The sequence below is a fragment of the Hyperolius riggenbachi genome, chromosome 5 (assembly GCF_040937935.1).
Source record: "Hyperolius riggenbachi isolate aHypRig1 chromosome 5, aHypRig1.pri, whole genome shotgun sequence".
NCBI lineage: Eukaryota > Metazoa > Chordata > Amphibia > Anura > Hyperoliidae > Hyperolius > Hyperolius riggenbachi.
The window spans coordinates 434,063,850-434,082,930 of record NC_090650.1 but is presented as its reverse complement, the minus strand read 5'-3'; the positions used below and the strand labels follow the sequence as shown (position 1 = coordinate 434,082,930).

Genomic DNA, 19,081 nt, shown 5'->3' with positions numbered 1-19,081 from the left:
TTTCATATGTTTTTTTCAATTCAGAAAGCCTGCATGTGTAACATTTCTTGAAGTTCTTCTAAGCTGTGGCAATTATATAGATTGTTTAGAAAGACGAATGCTGAGAATACATGGTACGTTTCTGTACCGTTTATCGAGCCGCTGATGGCTCGATTGAAAATATCCGCCGGATCGATTCCGCGCTCGATACCGCGGGCAGAACAATAGAATAAAATGAAAAGAAGATAAGAAGTGCCCGCGGGGACGACCGGGAATCGATCCGGGCGCCCGCAGGGACAAGTGGGGACGCGCTGGAATCTATTGAGCGGCTCGATACACGGTACAGAAACGTACCGTGTATTCCCAGCATAATAGACAGATACAGAGCAGATTCAGGGCAAACAGAGGCAAAAATGCACATCTAAAGGGAAGTTGGGGCTGCCTCTTTTATTGTAACGCTGTCTCTGCACAGAGAAAATGTATCAACTCAGGCAGCTTCTCCTGTTACCGCCAGCTTAGTTTGGGAAATCCTGAACTTCTATTGCAACTTAAAACATTTTTATAAATTAGGACACAAAAATCTAAAATACCGAATGCGGTATTTTCCCGACAAAATGTTTTCCCCGCACAGCCTTTTATAAATCGCCCCCTTTGTTTCCAAACCCGCCCCCTGTAACAGCCAATCGGTCAACTGCACTAAGGCCTTATTCACACCTAAAAGCAAAAACACGCGTTTTGCGTTTTTGTGCGTGTGTTTTTCTCCCCTCCCAGCGCTCCACTGCGCGCTGCTTTTTTGGAAAAAGCGCTTTTATAAGCGCTTTGCTAGAGCGGTTTTGAGACTCACTCCCTGGCGCAAGTCAGGAACTGAACTCATTGACCCGGAAAATAATGAATAAAATGTATTCATTCTAAAAAACCGCGAACGCAATCGCCGCACAAAGCGATTTTGTGAGCGTTTTGCGTTTTCCTATACCTTCCATTATAGCAAAAATGCCCCCAAAATGGTCCAGGCATCCCTTTGCTGAACACACAGCACGAACCGCACTGATATGAACCTTCTCATAGAGATTCATTGCACAAGCATTTTTTGGGCGATTTTGAAAACCGCCTGCGCTTGAAAAAAGGCCGAAAACGCGCCTAGTGTGAACGAGCTTTCACACTGTCAAGCAACAGAGCGGTGTTGTATGCAAAACAGAGCTTGCAGGGAAGCTGCGCTCAGAATTTCTGTATTTTTCCTGAATTAAATGTATTTTTTTCTTTTACCGAATTGTATTGATGTCTAACTTTGTGTTTAGGAGATGCTGTCCAGCACAGCTTTCCTGCGAACTCTGCATCAGTGCATGATGGCTACACATCTGCCTCCACACTCGTTTGCCTTGTATGTACGTTGTCCCTTGGGAGAGGGTGCCCTAGGCTGTGGCCCCATAATAATTCTCCTATGGGACCCCATCAATTGTAATTATCTCTGCCTTTGCAGGGCATCATTATAATTATTATGCTACTGTACATTCAACAGACAACACTAAGAAGTAATGTTCTGTATTGATTTCGGTACAAGTGGGTCAGCCAGTATCTCGTGCAAGCATGGCCACAGAAAGTGCTGAGAACCTGCTGGGCCTAGGGGATTGATGCCGAAGGCTGCGATACTCCCCATACATTTCTTAAATTTAGTCACGTGACCATATAATGTCACATGACCAAGAGTACACATGGAGAAGTGTCACTGTGCCCAAAACTGGTTCCAGTTCTAATGTGTTAAGAGTTACAGTGTATGTGAATGTGACGGCAGAACTATTGTCACCTTGGCTTGCTTGTTCATCATCTGCTGTATCCGGTTGGTTCCGATATGTTTGATCATCTCCGACAGAACTTGCGTGTTACCCGTCCTGGCGCAGTAATGCAGCGGAGTCTCTCCTGTCTGGCAAATACAGATGCAGAATGAGCATTAAGCATACCGTAAAGATTTCATCAGAAAAATATGTTGTTTTATAATTCAGACCACACTGGTCCTTTCTATCCGGGTTTATTTCCTTCATAGTAACATTTTAAAATTAGTAATATATCAATTTAAAGGATGAGATTAAGAGTCAATCACATTTTTTAGTAGAGAAATATATAGATTTACATAGAAAGAGGGACAAAGTCCTGAAAGAGGGACAAATGAGGAGGAAAGAGGGACAGAGGGACAGGGCTCCCAAAGAGGGACTGACCCTCCAAAAGAGAGACATTTGGGAGCTAAAGTACTGTGAGACTCACTAACAATTCAGGCTTGTTTCAGTATTTGTAAGACAAGGATTACACTACAGAAGACACTGAAATGCTGGAATACACTACAGAGAACCCTAGAAAGCTGGGACACATCACAGGGGAACTGCAAACATTGGAAAATACTGCAGAATGCTTGAAACTGAATGATATCAATATAAAGAGTACTGGACCACAATCTGCACACTAGAGGGCACTCTAGGCCTTTGCCTGGATGGACTGTGCCCAGAAACAGCCCTGTGTCTACAGGTAAGGGGAAGCTTAAAATAGGAGATGTCTGGAGCAGTTTTCAGGCAACATATCCAGGATCTTACTATAACTACTACATATAATATTAATAATAATATATAAGCTGTTGAAGGGACACTTTAAAAGACAACTGTAGTGAGAGGTATATGGAGGCTGCCATAATTATTTCCTGTTAAACAATACCAGTTGCCTGGCTGTCCTGCTGATCTCTTTGGCTGCAGTAGAGTCTGGGGAATCACACCAGAAACAAGCATGCAGGTAATCTCGTCAGATTTTTGATAGAAACATCTGATCTGCATGCATGTTCAGGGTCTATGGCTAAAGGAATTAGGGGCAGAGGATCAGCAGGATTTCCAGGCTACTGGCAGGAGTGCCTCTAGCCATTTCGTCACTCCAGGTGAGAAGACCTGTGATGTGCCTGCAGCCAGCTAAACGTCCCGCACTGACAGGCAGAGAGCAGGGCTACGGGAAGATGGAGCCCGAAGCCCTGTACTGGAGACACAAATAGTCACCAGAGCAGGGCTTTGGACGCCGTCTTCCTGTAACCCTGCTCTGACTCCGCAGACTGAGGTGAGCTGCAGGGAGCAAACCGGGGCAGGGAAGCGCCCCCCCCCCCCCCCCCCACACCGCACGGCGCCCCAGGCGACCGCTTGGTTCGGCCTGGTGGACGAGGCGCCCCTGGCTACTGGTATTGTAAAAGGAAATAAATATGGCAGCCGCCATATTCTTCTCACTTCCGTTGTCCTTTAAGTATCCAGTGACTTTAGCTTCTATGGCTCTAACATACTGATATCTGTGGTTCTCCTGATGCGTTGCATTCACCTCTGTGCCCGTTATTAATGGAATATTTGGAAGGAGAAGTTCAGTGGCGTATCGGAATCGGGAATCTGAACTTTCTGGTGCTGCCGTAAAATATTGTGACACAGATTTGTAAAAACAACACAGACAGGTTGTAAAAACTTCCAATAGGAGTTATTCTAGAATGCTGGACTTTATTTGCAGACGCTCTCTCTAGTGAATCCAGATGCTTGGTGTAAATCTTGCTGCAGGAAGCTGGAGGAAAGCGGCCAGTGAGACATAAAAACACACCAGCTGTTATTTGGATGCGACAGGAAGAGTTTAGAACTGGTGATAACAGAGATAAATTCTAACTGCTAACAGTCAGTAAACTGTAAAACAACAGGATCTAGCTAACCAGCCAGATACCATCATTACAGACGCAGCTTTCTCTGCAAGTTCTGTAGTGCTACCCCAAACCAAACCCCTCGGCAATGGCAAGTCATGGGTGGAGGGGGCCTGCACTCAGCTGAGGGAAAACAGGAAGGGGAGGGGCAGTGTGAGGAAACAGCAGGGACAGAATCTGAGAGAAAACAGGAAGAGGAGGAGCAGTGTGAGGAAGCAGCAGGGCCAGGACCTGTCTGAGAAAAAAACAGGAGGGGAGGAGCAGTGTGATGGAGCAGCAGGGCCAGAAACTGTCTAAGAGAAAACAGGAAGGGGAGGAGCAGTGTGAGGGAGCAGCAGGGCCAGAACCTGAGGGAAAACAGGAAGAGAAGGAGCAGTGTGGGGGAGCATCAGGGCCAGAAATTGTCTGAGAGAAAACAGGAAGGGGAGGAGCAGTGTGAGGGAGCAGCAGGGCCAGAACCTGAGGGAAAACAGGAAAGGATGGAGCAGTGTGATGGAGCAGCAGGGCCAGAACCTGAGGGAAAAAAGGAAGGGGAGGAGCCGTGTGGGAAAGTAGCAGGGCCAGAAACTGAGGGAAAACAGGAAGAGAAGGAGCAGTGTGCTGGAGCATCAGGGCCAGAAATTGTCTGAGAGAAAACAGGAAGGGGAGGAGCAGTGTGAGGGAGCAGCAGGGCCAGAACCTGAGGGAAAACAGGAAGGGGTGGAGCAGTGTGATGGAGCAGCAGGGCCAGAACCTGAGGGAAAAAAGGAAGGGGAGGAGCAGTGTGAGGGAGCAGCAGGGCCAGAACCTGTCTGAGATAAAACAGGAAGGGGAGGGGCAGTGTGAGGAAGCAACAGGCTGTCGATGATGCAGACTTTGCCACCGCTGCAATCTTGCTGGCTGAAATTTAGATTGTTGTGTTTGCAGAGATTAAGTGTTGTTGCATTTTAGTTTTATGTACACATTTATTGTATGTTTGTGGTTCTAAGAAATCCATTTATAATATGTGTATCTGAACTGGGCTTTAACATTACATAGATATAGATAGAAGTTGTACCCTACAGCAAATATATATATATATATATATATATATATATATATATATATATATTACACTTAACCTCTCTGTAAGCCCCATTATTAAAGCTTCTGGTGGCCTGTGAGGCAAGAGGAAAGGCTGAACTTTGCCCCTTAAGTGTCACGCAGTTTACTTCTTCACACGCTGCCTTTATAAACTGCCACGGAGACTCATGTGGTGGCTTTGAAAGGCCCCGTCTGTTATATGTGAGCGCAGTCTGAGGAGGGGGAGGCTTCGCTGGAGCCAAATCCTGGGCCTGGTTTACAAAATGGAGGATTTAGTGTAAACAGGAGAAGTGACAGACACGGTTCTATGGGCTGAGATGTTCCTGGTTCACAAGACGTGGGCCGCAGGAAGGGCGATGGGGCTCCACCGAGAGCCACAAATCTCTAATGAGTCAACAACACGTTAAAACTTTGTAAACTGGCCAAATAAATATTTCCATAATACTTAACATTCATTTTAATCCCCCTTCTCTGTGTAGAAGCTACAGGAAGCCTCATTAAGAGACAAAAGAGTCTGTGCATAAAAGTGCTGAAAGTAGATCCGTCTGGGCCAGCTAGAACAGCCAATCACAAGTTCCTTTTTAGAACCTCAGTGCAGTATGGGAGAATTTAAAGGGGGAATGAGAATGACTGGATCAAGATTACTTGCTATTAGTGCAGAGGTTTCTTGTGTAAAGGGGTAGCTTTCAGCACCAATATGTCTGTCACCAGATAAAGGACACAGGGCCTTTAAGGCAGGTGGGTAGCTGCAAATCATGGAGATACAACTAGACTTTTGTGGGGCCTACCTCATATTTATAGTCCTTCACTGCTTCTCTGTGGTGACACACCTGCCTGAGGTCAAACAACAAGTGTGGCCATCATGACTTCCCCCAACTATAACAAGTGTGGCCCCCATGCCTCCCCCAACTATAACAAGTGTGGCCCCCATGCCTCCCCCAACTATAACAAGTGTGGCCACCATGCCTCCGACAACTATAACAAGTGTGGCCACCATGCCTCCGACAACTATAACAAGTGTGGCCCCCATGCCTCCCCCAACTATAACAAGTGTGGCCCCCATGCCTCCCCCAACTATAACAAGTGTGGCCACCATGCATCCCCCAACTATAACAAGTGTGGCCACCATGCCTCCCCCACCCATAACAAGTGTGGCCACCATGCCTCCCCCACCCATAACAAGTGTGGCCACCATGCCTCCCCCACCCATAACAAGTGTGGCCACCATGCCTCCCCCACCCATAACAAGTGTGGCCCCCATGCCTCCCCCAACTATAACAAGTGTGGCCACCATGCCTCCCCCACCCATAACAAGTGTGGCCACCATGCCTCCCCCACCCATAACAAGTGTGGCCCCCATGCCTCCCCCAACTATAACAAGTGTGGCCCCCATGCCTCCCCCAACTATAACAAGTGTGGCCACCATGCCTCCGACAACTATAACAAGTGTGGCCACCATGCCTCCCCCAACTATAACAAGTGTGGCCACCATGCCTCCCCCACCCATAACAAGTGTGGCCACCATGCCTCCCCCAACTATAACAAGTGTGGCCACCATGACTTCCCCCAACTATAACAAGTGTGGCCCCCATGCCTCCCCCAACTATAACAAGTGTGGCCACCATGCCTCCGACAACTATAACAAGTGTGGCCACCATGCCTCCGACAACTATAACAAGTGTGGCCACCATGCCTCCCCCACCCATAACAAGTGTGGCCACCATGCCTCCCCCAACTATACCAAGTGTGGCCACCATGCCTCCCCCACCCATAACAAGTGTGGCCCCCATGCCTCCCCCAACTATAACAAGTGTGGCCACCATGCCTCCCCCAACTATAACAAGTGTGGCCACCATGCCTCCGACAACTATAACAAGTGTGGCCACCATGCATCCCCCAACTATAACAAGTGTGGCCACCATGCCTCCCCCACCCATAACAAGTGTGGCCACCATGCCTCCCCCACCCATAACAAGTGTGGCCACCATGCCTCCGACAACTATAACAAGTGTGGCCACCATGCCTCCCCCAACTATAACAAGTGTGGCCACCATGCCTCCCCCAACTATAACAAGTGTGGCCCCCATGCCTCCCCCAACTATAACAAGTGTGGCCACCATGCCTCCCCCAACTATACCAAGTGTGGCCACCATGCCTCCCCCAACTATAACAAGTGTGGCCCCCATGCCTCCCCCAACTATAACAAGTGTGGCCACCATGCATCCCCCAACTATAACAAGTGTGGCCACCATGCCTCCGACAACTATAACAAGTGTGGCCACCATGCATCCCCCAACTATAACAAGTGTGGCCCCCATGCCTCCCCCAACTATAACAAGTGTGGCCACCATGCATCCCCCAACTATAACAAGTGTGGCCACCATGCCTCCCCCAACTATAACAAGTGTGGCCACCATGCCTCCCCCAACTATAACAAGTGTGGCCACCATGCATCCCCCAACTATAACAAGTGTGGCCACCATGCCTCCCCCAACTATACCAAGTGTGGCCACCATGCCTCCCCCACCCATAACAAGTGTGGCCACCATGCCTCCCCCAACTATACCAAGTGTGGCCACCATGCCTCCCCCAACTATAACAAGTGTGGCCACCATGCCTCCGACAACTATAACAAGTGTGGCCACCATGCCTCCGACAACTCTAACAAGTGTGGCCACCATGCCTCCGACAACTATAACAAGTGTGGCCCCCATGCATCCCCCAACTATAACAAGTGTGGCCACCATGCCTCCCCCACCCATAACAAGTGTGGCCCCCATGCCTCCCCCAACTATAACAAGTGTGGCCCCCATGCCTCCCCCAACTATAACAAGTGTGGCCACCATGCCTCCCCCAACTATAACAAGTGTGGCCACCATGCCTCCGACAACTATAACAAGTGTGGCCACCATGCCTCCGACAACTATAACAAGTGTGGCCACCATGCATCCCCCAACTATACCAAGTGTGGCCACCATGCCTCCCCCAACTATACCAAGTGTGGCCACCATGCCTCCCCCAACTATAACAAGTGTGGCCACCATGCCTCCCCCAACTATAACAACTGTGGCCCCCATGCCTCCCCCAACTATAACAAGTGTGGCCCCCATGCATCCCCCAACTATAACAAGTGTGGCCACCATGCCTCCCCCAACTATACCAAGTGTGGCCACCATGCCTCCGACAACTATAACAAGTGTGGCCCCCATGCCTCCGACAACTATAACAAGTGTGGCCCCCATGCATCCCCCAACTATAACAAGTGTGGCCACCATGCCTCCCCCACCCATAACAAGTGTGGCCACCATGCCTCCCCCAACTATACCAAGTGTGGCCACCATGCCTCCCCCAACTATAACAAGTGTGGCCACCATGCCTCCGACAACTATAACAAGTGTGGCCACCATGCCTCCGACAACTATAACAAGTGTGGCCCCCATGCATCCCCCAACTATAACAAGTGTGGCCACCATGCCTCCCCCACCCATAACAAGTGTGGCCCCCATGCCTCCCCCAACTATAACAAGTGTGGCCACCATGCCTCCCCCAACTATAACAAGTGTGGCCACCATGCCTCCCCCACCCATAACAAGTGTGGCCCCCATGCCTCCCCCAACTATAACAAGTGTGGCCACCATGCCTCCCCCAACTATAACAAGTGTGGCCACCATGCCTCCGACAACTATAACAAGTGTGGCCACCATGCCTCCGACAACTATAACAAGTGTGGCCACCATGCCTCCGACAACTATAACAAGTGTGGCCACCATGCATCCCCCAACTATACCAAGTGTGGCCACCATGCCTCCCCCAACTATAACAAGTGTGGCCCCCATGCATCCCCCAACTATAACAAGTGTGGCCACCATGCCTCCCCCACCCATAACAAGTGTGGCCACCATGCCTCCCCCACCCATAACAAGTGTGGCCCCCATGCCTCCCCCAACTATAACAAGTGTGGCCACCATGCCTCCGACAACTATAACAAGTGTGGCCACCATGCCTCCGACAACTATAACAAGTGTGGCCACCATGCCTCCGACAACTATAACAAGTGTGGCCACCATGCCTCCGACAACTATAACAAGTGTGGCCACCATGCCTCCGACAACTATACCAAGTGTGGCCCCCATGCCTCCTTTTACCCATAACAAGTATGGCAACCATGACTTCCTCACCCAACTAGTCTGGCCACCAAGACTTACCCAACCATAACAAGTGTATCCACCTTGACTCCCCCACCTAGGTCTACCTCTAAATTACTTTGCAGATGATCCATCTCAGGCTTAGTCCATCATTATGGTTCCTCAATAACCTCATAGTCATAAACTTTTAAACCTGGATGTTCTTTTTATAAAAGCTGTTACCTGTGCTTAAAGTGATGCCAGATCCCAAAACATTTATTATAACAGTAGAAAATAAATGCAAACACTATACGTTTAGCCAATTACTATTCAAGATTTCAGATACAGCAGGTAGCCAGAGATATCCCGCCACGCCTTCACACCTTCTGATCACAGTTCCACCTTCCTCCTCAGAGTCCTGTTACTGAGATCCCGGAGAACCAACCAGTTCCATATAAACAGGAAAGCCATGCTGCAGTCCAGAGGAGGCACAGAAAGGTCTCGCTACTCATAGGCTGAGCCATAGGGAAAATCCTTGTTTGGCTACTGTACGGGTTACTTCGAGGGTCATTACCTGTGTGGTTGTGTGAGAAATATCAGCACCGTGTTCCAAAAGCAGCCTGACGATTCTCACATCTTCCTCCTCAAAGTGAACGGCGTCACCGGCGAGTGCGGCAGCCAGATGCAGCGGCGTTTCCCCCACCTACAACAGCGACAGAACTCTTATTGCCTTCATTCACTGTCTGGTCACAGGTAGGAATAGGAGGATGACACAAAGGGCTTGATTCACTTAGACAAATAGCATGCCTTATCAGAGTTAAGGTGCCTTATCGGTTCCTTATCAGCGTTAGCATGCCTTATCAGAGTAGCATAGCTAGCTCTACGAACTTATGCCTGCTAATTGGCAATGATCAGGTACAAAATGGCTTCAGAAAATAGATAAAAGGGGTCATTAGTTCAAAGATTTTAGCTCTGGCGTACTTCAATTAATGTGTCATTGAGCAGAGACAATGAAACAGTAAAAACTTAAAAAGCTGATTTAAATATAAAATAAATCTGTGGGATATCTAAAAAGTCATCTTCTGGGGGTGGAGGATAGATACAATTGTTTATCTCATCAATTTATTTTCACCTGGTGTTACCATTAAAGAGCACATCCAGTGTGCTCAATAATCAATTTACTGCGCACCGTGTTTAAAGGAGTATGGTAGGGGGAAAAAGAGTTGAACTTACCCGGGGCTTCTAATGGTCCCCTGCAGACATCCTGTGCTTGCGCAGCCACTCACCGATGCTCCGGCCCCGCCTCCGGTTCACTTCTGGAATTTCAGACTTTAAAGTCAGAAAACCACTTTGCCTGTGCGGCTGCACCCTCCCTGTTGCTGATGTCACCAGCAGTGTATTGCGCAGGCCCAGTATGGTCTGCACCTGTGCAGTACGCTCCAGGTGGCATCAGCAGGAGCGAGGACACGGCAACGCAGGCGCAGTGTTTTTACAACTTTAAAGTCAGAAATTCCGGAAGTGAACTAGAGGTGGGGCCAGAGCATCGGTGAGCGGCTGCGTGGGCACAGAACGTCTGCGGGGGACCGTTAGAAGCCATGGGTAAGTTCAACTCTCCCCCCCCCCTACAGCAGTCCTTTAAAAATTAGGTACAATCTGCGGTTAAAAATTAAATTAACTCAATTGGTCACCTATAATTGTTATACTAGAAGATGTATGGAATCTGTAATGTGCAGTTTTACCAGCTTTACATTTCCGCACCTGATTGGGTTGGTTGACGCAGGAGAGGGCATCAGCCTGGCTCTTCTCATTGGACAGGTAGCTGAGAATAAGCTCTACGATCAGCAGGTGGCAGTGGCGGGCAGCGGTATGGAGGGCATTTTCCTGGGCCTTGAGGAGGGTGGAGGGGTGGGGCAAAAGCACAGAATGGAACATACAATAAATGTGCAAGCTGAGAAATAAATAAATCAAATGTTTTCAATGATATTTTTCCCTAAAATTCTAACATATATCCGTGTAGTCAGGTTTGATTTGATCTGTAGGATTTGTGCAGACACTGCTGGACTGAGATTGCATCTTCTGGGCCCGGAAGTATATTTCATTGTGGTTTGTGCTTCTCCTCCTGATACACAAATCAGCTTTATAGCATAAGTGTAATAATACTTAAAGAGGAACTCCAGTGAAAATAATGTAATAAAAAAAGTGCTTCATTTTTACAATAATTATGTATAAATGATTTAGTCAGTGTTTGCCCATTGTAAAATCTTTCCTCTCCCTGATTTACATTCTGACATTTATCACTTGGTGACATTTTTACTGCTGGCAGGTGATATAGCTGCTGCATGCTTTTTTGGCAGTTGGAAACAGCTGTAAACAGCTATTTCCCACAATGCAACAGAGTTCACAGACAGGAAACTGCCAGGAGTACCACGGTCCTCAGAGTTTCTTGTGGGAGGGGTTTCACCACAATATCAGCCATACAGCGCCCCCTGATGGTCTGTTTGTGAAAATGAATAGATTTCTCATGTAAGAGGGGGGTATCAGCTACTGATTGGGATAAAGTTCAATTCTTGGTCGGAGTTGGTCGGAGTTTCTCTTTAAAGGGAATACACTCTCCGTGTATCATGTGGAATCTATTTTCTAAACTTGGTCTGTTGGGCGACAGTTGGGCGTGTGTACGTCTGGCAAACAACAAGAGGACGAACAGATAACAGGTGGTTTGCCAGATCCATCCGGAGGATCACTCTGCCAAACTCTCATGCAGGTTGGCCATGTGTGTACAAGTCGTTTGAGCAACTTTGTTCTTTTTGAATGTAGACATATTATGCTGTTGTTTAGCTTTATTGCCTGGAATTTAAAGAGACTCTGTAACAAAATGTTCAGCCTTATTTCTTCTATCCTATAAGTTCATATGCCTGTTCTAATGTGCTCTGGCTTACTGCAGCCTTTCCTAGTTGCACAGTGGCTGTGTTATCTCTGTTATATAATCTAATCTTCTTTCCTCTGTCGGCTCTGTCAGGCTCAGGCAGGAATGTGCTGCTCTGCTTGTGATAGGATAGAAGTTATACACACCCTCTCCAGGCCCCCTCCAAGCTCTGTATGACTCACACACTGAGCTCCTCTCAGCCTATCACATGCTGTTAGCAGCCATGTCTTTTGTTTGTAAACACTGCCTATAACTGGCAATTACAAGCCAGGATTGCAGCAGGGAGTGGCAGAAACAGCACAGAGGGGCCCAGGAGAACATAATGAATGGAATGGTATGCTTTTTATTGAAAGAATTTTAGAGTACAGATTCTCTTTAAGTGAGTTGGTTGTTTAGTTGATTGTGTATGTGTACATACGGTACTTGTCGTGTAAACAACTTGTTGTGTGGTTGATCATGTAGTGCATTTGGTTGTGCATTATGTTGGATGTGTGTGTGAGCCCGCCCTTTCAGATTTGTTAGCGAATTTCCTCCATGAGAGAGCTTTTACTATTGAATTCTAAATAACAAATTTGAACAAACAAAAAATGCAACAAATGAGGACCTGAACTTCAGTAGGAACCAAATATCCACGAAAGAGGATGTACCTTGGACTGCCAGGTCACCTCCCCTCCCTCCTCCATCAGGGCGTTGATCATCTTGAGGTTTCCATATTGAGCTGCAACGTGCATGGCTGTCTCTCCATTCTGCCAATCAAAACACGGGATACAGGAAACAGTGACAGTCAGTGAACTGGAAAGAATTCCAATTATTCAAATGAATCCTGGGAGAATCTCAAAAGATACATTTAGATACTTCCTGAAAGGGGTCCCCGTCCTTCTCTGTCCCTCCAGTACAGCACTGGGACCTGCAATGTTCTGAGGAGCTCCCCTGCACCGTGCAGATGCAGACCTCTTGTCTATGGCTTGCGGGGGTCTCAACTCTGGACCCGAGAGGAGGAGGGTAACGAAGGAGGCCTCAGGAGGATTCAGGGGCTTCCTTCTACCAAGGTAAGAACCCAAATTGGGACCTTTTTTCCCTTCAGGTTTACTTTCATGAAAACTATATGTAGTTTAGAGCTGGGCCAATCAAATGCTGCTACTCCCCATTTTCATTGGTGCAATTCCAAGTTGATTTGCATTAAATTTGCATGTGAGCTAGAATTTTTGGTGCTAGTCTAGTTTAGGGGACCCACCGCAAATCCCCATAGACTAGCGCCGCTCCTTCCATGCCGAAACTTATTGCAAATGCATCAACTGAGTAAAAAATTACATACACCCGTAGAAGAGAATTTTCCCCTACGAATTATTATTAAAAAAAATACTTTCTGAGAATGAGCCATGGGGACGGCATAGTTCCCTGTTCAGCAGCCATCTTGCCTCATCACTCTGAGCTGTTCCTGCCTTGTGATTGGTTGCTTTCTAGCTGAGTAAACAAAAATTTGCCCCATAACTTGTGGCAGCACAACATTCAATTATTTATTCATTTTAAAAAGTGGTCTTAAACTCTGACATAACATATTCATACAGTTATCATACTTGCTTTTGTGCACAAGTAATATTGTCTTTCTACAAAGTACAAGTTTCCAAAGTGTAGTTGATCTTCCCCTGAAAGCTGCCATTGCATTTTATTCCAGCTGCTTTTTATTATATATTAAAATCTTCGAATGAGCTGTTCTGAACTGTGTGTGTGCCTGAAGCAGAGAGAGCTTCACGGAGAGCTCGTTTTTACTTGGTTCAGGTTCACTTTAAAAGCAGCTAGGCAAGATGGCCGCCAGACAGGAAGCTCTGCCTTTCTGGTGGCTAGTTTTCAGTAAGAATCGTTTTGGGTTGTTTTTGTTTTTTTACTTTCCAATCATAACTCGTAAGGGAAATTTCCCTTCTATAGGTGTATGTGATTTTTGTTTAGTGTTTTGCGTCTGTCGGGCAACAGTTAGTTCTGGCATGGAGTGAATGACGCTGGTCTATGAGAATTTGCGGTGGGTCCCCTAAACATAAGAAAATATCTTTTCATAACCATTTTCTTTTTTGCTGAAATGTGAACCTTGAGAAAATTCAGCGTATTATTGCAAAAATGTTGACTTTGGTGAATATGTAAATTTAGATGCAAAAATGCCTGAGGAGATTTCAAGATCCTCCCTAACTGACAATCTATCTATGGCACATGTGCCAGAGGCGGCACTGCGAACGCTCTCTGTGGGCACATGCGCCGTTGGCCACCACTACTTTAAAGCAAAGATAGTAGAGAGGTGCTGTCCATATTGCACAAGGTATTCACCCACCCACCAACAGGAGGGTAATTACTGCATTTCATATGTGGAAGTCATTGCAGCTATGCATATGTGGGGTGGCAGCTGCATTTCTAATGTGAGCTAATTGCTGCATTTCATATGTGAGGTGATTGATGTTATTCAAATGTGGGGGCATTGCTGCATTTCATTTGTGGGGGGCAATTGCTGCATTTCATTTGTGGGAGTCATTGCTGAATTTTATTTGTGGGGTAATTTCTGCATTTCATTTGGGGAGGTAATTGCTGCATTTCATTTGGGGAGGTAATTGCTAATTGCATATGTGCATAATTGCTGCATTTTAAATGTAGGGTGTCCTTTAATGTAGGAGTTGTTTTTCCTAAACTAAAACCTCAGTATTCAGTATAAATAGCCGTGTAGGCAATTTGTGATAAAAAGAGGGTTTGGGGTTGCCGTTTGGGCACTTGATCTAAGGTTCACCATCGCTAATCTATAGAATGTAATTACTCTCTACTCACAGCGCTCTCCATGTTGACATCAGCTCCGCTCTTCAGCAGAATCTCTGCCACTTTCTCCCCGTCTTTGATTCGTGCAGCGATATGGAGAGGGGTCTCCTTTACCTGGGATAGGACAGGATATAACATTGTGAAATGATAGCACACTGTGTACTTTTCATTGGACTGCTATGCAATAGGGCCTGCAGTATTCCTGACAGCAAACTCATCTTTTCATCATCTCCTAAAATGTATTTTATAATAGAACTTTTTTTGCTAAGGCACCGTGTGTAGTTTTCCTGCCCTCTTGTGGTCAAGTCAAAAAAGGCATCATGCACAAGACATGCCATGAATTATCTCACTTCGGTATAATTCCAAAACAGTTTTGAGCAGAAATTACTCACAACTCATACTACTGTATTGCAATTATTTTAACACTCAATAGAATTACTTTTTGCATGAGTGATGCAAGCACTTATCTGGGACGTGCGCCCCATTTATTGTTAATCTATGGGGATTGCTGATCAGCTAGAAGCAGCAGAGAAGACCTCTGGCCAGAGCTCAGATGTGACACACATGTGGCTGGGAGGGGAGGAGAGTGCACGCCACTGCACTGCAGGACCTAGCTGCTCTGGCCACTTGACATGTGGGGCAGTGCTGAACTAGTCAGTACTACTTGCCTGACTCTCCTCTCAGTAACATAGAGTTAACTGTTTCCAGCCTCCAGTAGTGAACACTGAACAAGATAGAGTCTGTAAAAAAAACTCTCCATGTCAGTCTGAGTCTATGTAGGTATTACGTAAACCAAGGGTCTCATCTATTTGCCATAAATACTGCACAATCCTTGCAAGATCCCTTGCAATTAATGTACCTGCTTGACACTTATATTTGCAAAGAAAACGAGTCTCTCTACCTCCTTCTGATTGTATGTTTTAACATTGTGAGTCAACAGGAATAGAGTCTAAAGAATGCATACTAGCTGAAAGCTTACTGTTTTTCTTTTAAATTAGCCAATAAATGGTATTATCTTGATTCAAAACTTCCTGTCTGTAAAATACAGGCTCTAATCTGCAGCAATGCTAATAGATACTAAGATAAAGAATTACACACACAGTGTTTCTCTCCCTTCTGCCGTACCCCTCCCCTTGTTTGTAGAGCCACGAGACAGGCTGGGGGCTGGAATGGTTTGTCTGTGATCTGTCCTCACAGGAGCAGCTTGCTAGCAAATACAGAATAAAGCATGCCAGCCAACTAGCCAAGTACGTCTGTAGGTAACTTTTCTTCCATAATAGCACCATCATTTGGACAATTTACTCTGCTTTGTTTGTGATGTTTACATTTGGCTTCTATCATTGCTGAATAAGTTAGCCTTAATTTTATCACCTGATTTGGACACAGATCACCTCTGTGCACAGAGCCTGGCTGTAAAGAATGAAATGAATACATGATTTTATTATCAGGAGAAATGTCTTGTTAGCATTTACCTTTCCTCCCTTCGGTTGAACTTGCGCCCCGAATCCGAGCAGCGTCTGGACCACGTGTGGCTTGCAGGCCTCTGTAGCGATGTGCAGCGCGGTATAACCCTCTCTGGTCCTGGCATCCACGTGAGCACCCTTCTGTAGCAACACTTTTATCACAGCGGTGTGTCCTTTCCGGGCCGCGGCATGGAGACAAACTGCACCGGACTGTGTGTGTGACAAACAACCATTATTACCCCCTAAATACAGCTTTACCCCCTAATCACTGAAATGAGAGTCAGCGAGGCTGCCATATTTATCGCCTTTTAAACAATACCGGTTGCCTGGCAGTCCTGCTGATCTTTCTGGCATCAGTAGTGCCTGAATCAAACACCTGAAACATGGATAGTATTTGACTATCAGAGCACCTGATCTGCATGCTTGTTCTGGTTCTATGGCTAAACGTATTACACAAAGGATCAGCAGGACAGCCGGGTAATGTGCATTGTTTAAAAGGAAATAAATATGTCAGCCTCCATATTTCTCTTACTTCAGGTTTCCTATAAATATAGCAAACTTGGTATCTTGACTGTCTGAGCCTCTGTTTGTCTTCTTGTAGTTTTGAGGCCGCCTTTACACACACCCGCCTCTGCACATCTACGCAGCTGGTCAATTCGGGTGCAGCCTGCATTTGTGGGACTCCCGGCGCACATGCACTGCTAGTAAACAGTGTGTATGCAACTAGGAGGACCCAGCAGTGCTGCACTGGACCACCCGCAGCCAGAAGGAGAGACAGCCAGGACCCTGGATATCACAGTAGCTGAGATGGATGACCCACAACCAGGGGGAGAGGATCGCAGGATCGCACTGGCTGGAGCACATATAGTATTAAAGTGAAAGTGTAGTGTCAGAGTAGTGTTAGAGTAGCATTAGAAACGCAGGGGGGAAGATTACAGCTGCCCAGAATCCCCCTCAGACCAGGGCCTGTACAGTGTCTGGGGACAGGTGCAAGTTGAGACACCAGAATATCTGCAGGTATCATGCAGATCACAGCACTGCCCCCTTTCTTTCCATGCTACAGCTGACTTTGGATATAGCAGCAGCGTGTGTACAGAGCATGAAGCAGCAGCGTGTGTACAGAGCATGAAGCAGCAGTGTGTGTACAGAGCATGGAGCAGCAGTGTGTGTACAGAGCATGAAGCAGCAGTGTGTGTACAGAGCATGGAGCAGCAGTGTGTGTACAGAGCATGAAGCAGCAGTGTGTGTACAGAGTATGAAGCAGCAGTGTGTGTACAGAGCATGGAGCAGCAGTGTGTGTACAGAGCATGAAGCAGCAGTGTGTGTACAGAGCATGAAGCAGCTGTGTGTGTACAGAGCATGGAGCAGCAGTGTGTGTACAGAGCATGAAGCAGCAGCGGGTGTACAGAGCATGGAGCAGCAGTGTGTGTACAGAGGAAGGAGCAGCTCTGGGGAACTTAACAGAGTCAGGCATGAGCACAGCCCTGTGCCCTGCTGTGTGAATGCTTCACTTTCCCCTTCATTACCAATGTTGGCTGTCCTCATTATTATCTGCATCTAAACTGCTCCTGATCGATTCCGTTGTTGATCGGGAGCAGATCGGACATTTAGGAAATAATTGTCAGATCATGTCAGTCGGACGGGAAATTGCATTGTGAGTACCCAGCATGATGTCCCACCATATTATTATACTGTATTGTGCATGGCTTTCAGGCATCCCCCCCCTTGAAAATCCTGGGTTTGCCCCTGAGTAGTGTAGTGTAGTAGAGTAGTGTAGTGTAATTTAGTTTAGTGTTGTGTAGTGTAGTGTAGAGCATTGCTGTGTAGCTTAGTTGGTAGGGCAGCAGCCAGGGTTAAGTGTAGTGTAGTGTAGTGTTGTGTAACTGGTAGGGGCAGCAGGGGTTAGTTTAGTGTAGCTGGGCAATGTAGCTTAGAGAGATTGTTTGGGGTAAAATATCCATAAGACTCCCCTGAATTATAGATGCACCTAGGTTTTGTTTTTCCTGATTTTTGCCCTCTAAACCTAGGTGCGTCCTATATGCCGGAGCGTCTTATATTCTGAAAAATATGGTAAGTCTACTTGAGACTAGCTGCATCCATGTGTTTCAGTTTGCATTCAATTTTATCTAGTTTTAGGGTATAGACAGCATAGTTTGCATCTGTTTTGAATTCAAGGAGTGTATTTAAGTCTCTGGGGGGCGCTCCACACCTCTGTTGTGTATGTAAGTCTCTGGGGGGCGCTCCACACAGTGGCGTAGCTAAGGAGCTGTGGGCCCCGATGCAAGTTTTACAATGGGCCCCCCCCCCCCCCCCCCCCAGCACTCTATACATAACAATTGATACGACGCACCAAAACCTGCCAATGGCAACTACAGTGTCAGAGGTGTAAGAAGGGAATGGGGAACAGTTTGTTAATGATTACCACTAATCAAAGTATCTATTAGAAGTGATTATTATGAGCACAGGACTAATAGAGAGCTAATATTGTAATTGAGGGAGGGCCCTTCGGGGCCCCTCTGGCCCAAGGGCCCCGATGCGGCCGCTACCTCTGCACCCCCTATTGCTACGCCCCTGGCTCCACACCTCTGTTCGTAATCATTGCAGTTGCAGCCTTGAACAGGAGCACTGCCATTACCTTCGCTGCCTGGTTTTACACCTGGCCCAGGGCTGATTCTAGACTTTTTGCTGCCTCAGGCAAACTTGTGACAAACCGCCGCCCCCCCCCCCCCCCCCAGCCGTGGGGGGGGGGGCACCGAGCTGGAGGGGGTAGCGGGCAGGAAGGGGGTATTGGGCACAGTGGTGAGGAGGGGGGTCGTCCACTTACAATACAGTGGGCGGCATTGAAGGAAGTGACGACAGTGGAACGCACGCTGGAACGTGGAAGAGGTGAGTCATCCCCGCCCGCTGCCTCTTATTAATACGCTGCTGCACTTTAAAAGCTAGAAGGGGAGCGCAGATTAAGGGACCCAGGTGAGGGAGGGGGGGTCCGACCCCCTCCCCGCTGCTGTGCCCAATACCCCCTTCCTGCCCGCTACCCCCT

At 47.3% G+C, this 19,081-nt stretch overlaps 1 protein-coding gene across 1 annotated transcript in view; it reads right to left on the bottom strand.

Moving 5' to 3' along the window:
- Positions 1-19,081, bottom strand: part of LOC137519472 (serine/threonine-protein phosphatase 6 regulatory ankyrin repeat subunit B-like) — a 132,368-nt gene that overhangs the window by 50,501 nt on the left and 62,786 nt on the right. Inside the window, exons 10-15 of the mRNA XM_068238426.1 lie at positions 16,051-16,251; positions 14,591-14,692; positions 12,433-12,531; positions 10,621-10,749; positions 9,437-9,565; positions 1,781-1,897 (exon numbers count right to left, since the gene is read on the bottom strand). Coding sequence (XP_068094527.1) covers positions 1,781-1,897; positions 9,437-9,565; positions 10,621-10,749; positions 12,433-12,531; positions 14,591-14,692; positions 16,051-16,251 — 777 coding nt within the window. The remainder of the gene's footprint in view (positions 1-1,780; positions 1,898-9,436; positions 9,566-10,620; positions 10,750-12,432; positions 12,532-14,590; positions 14,693-16,050; positions 16,252-19,081) is intronic.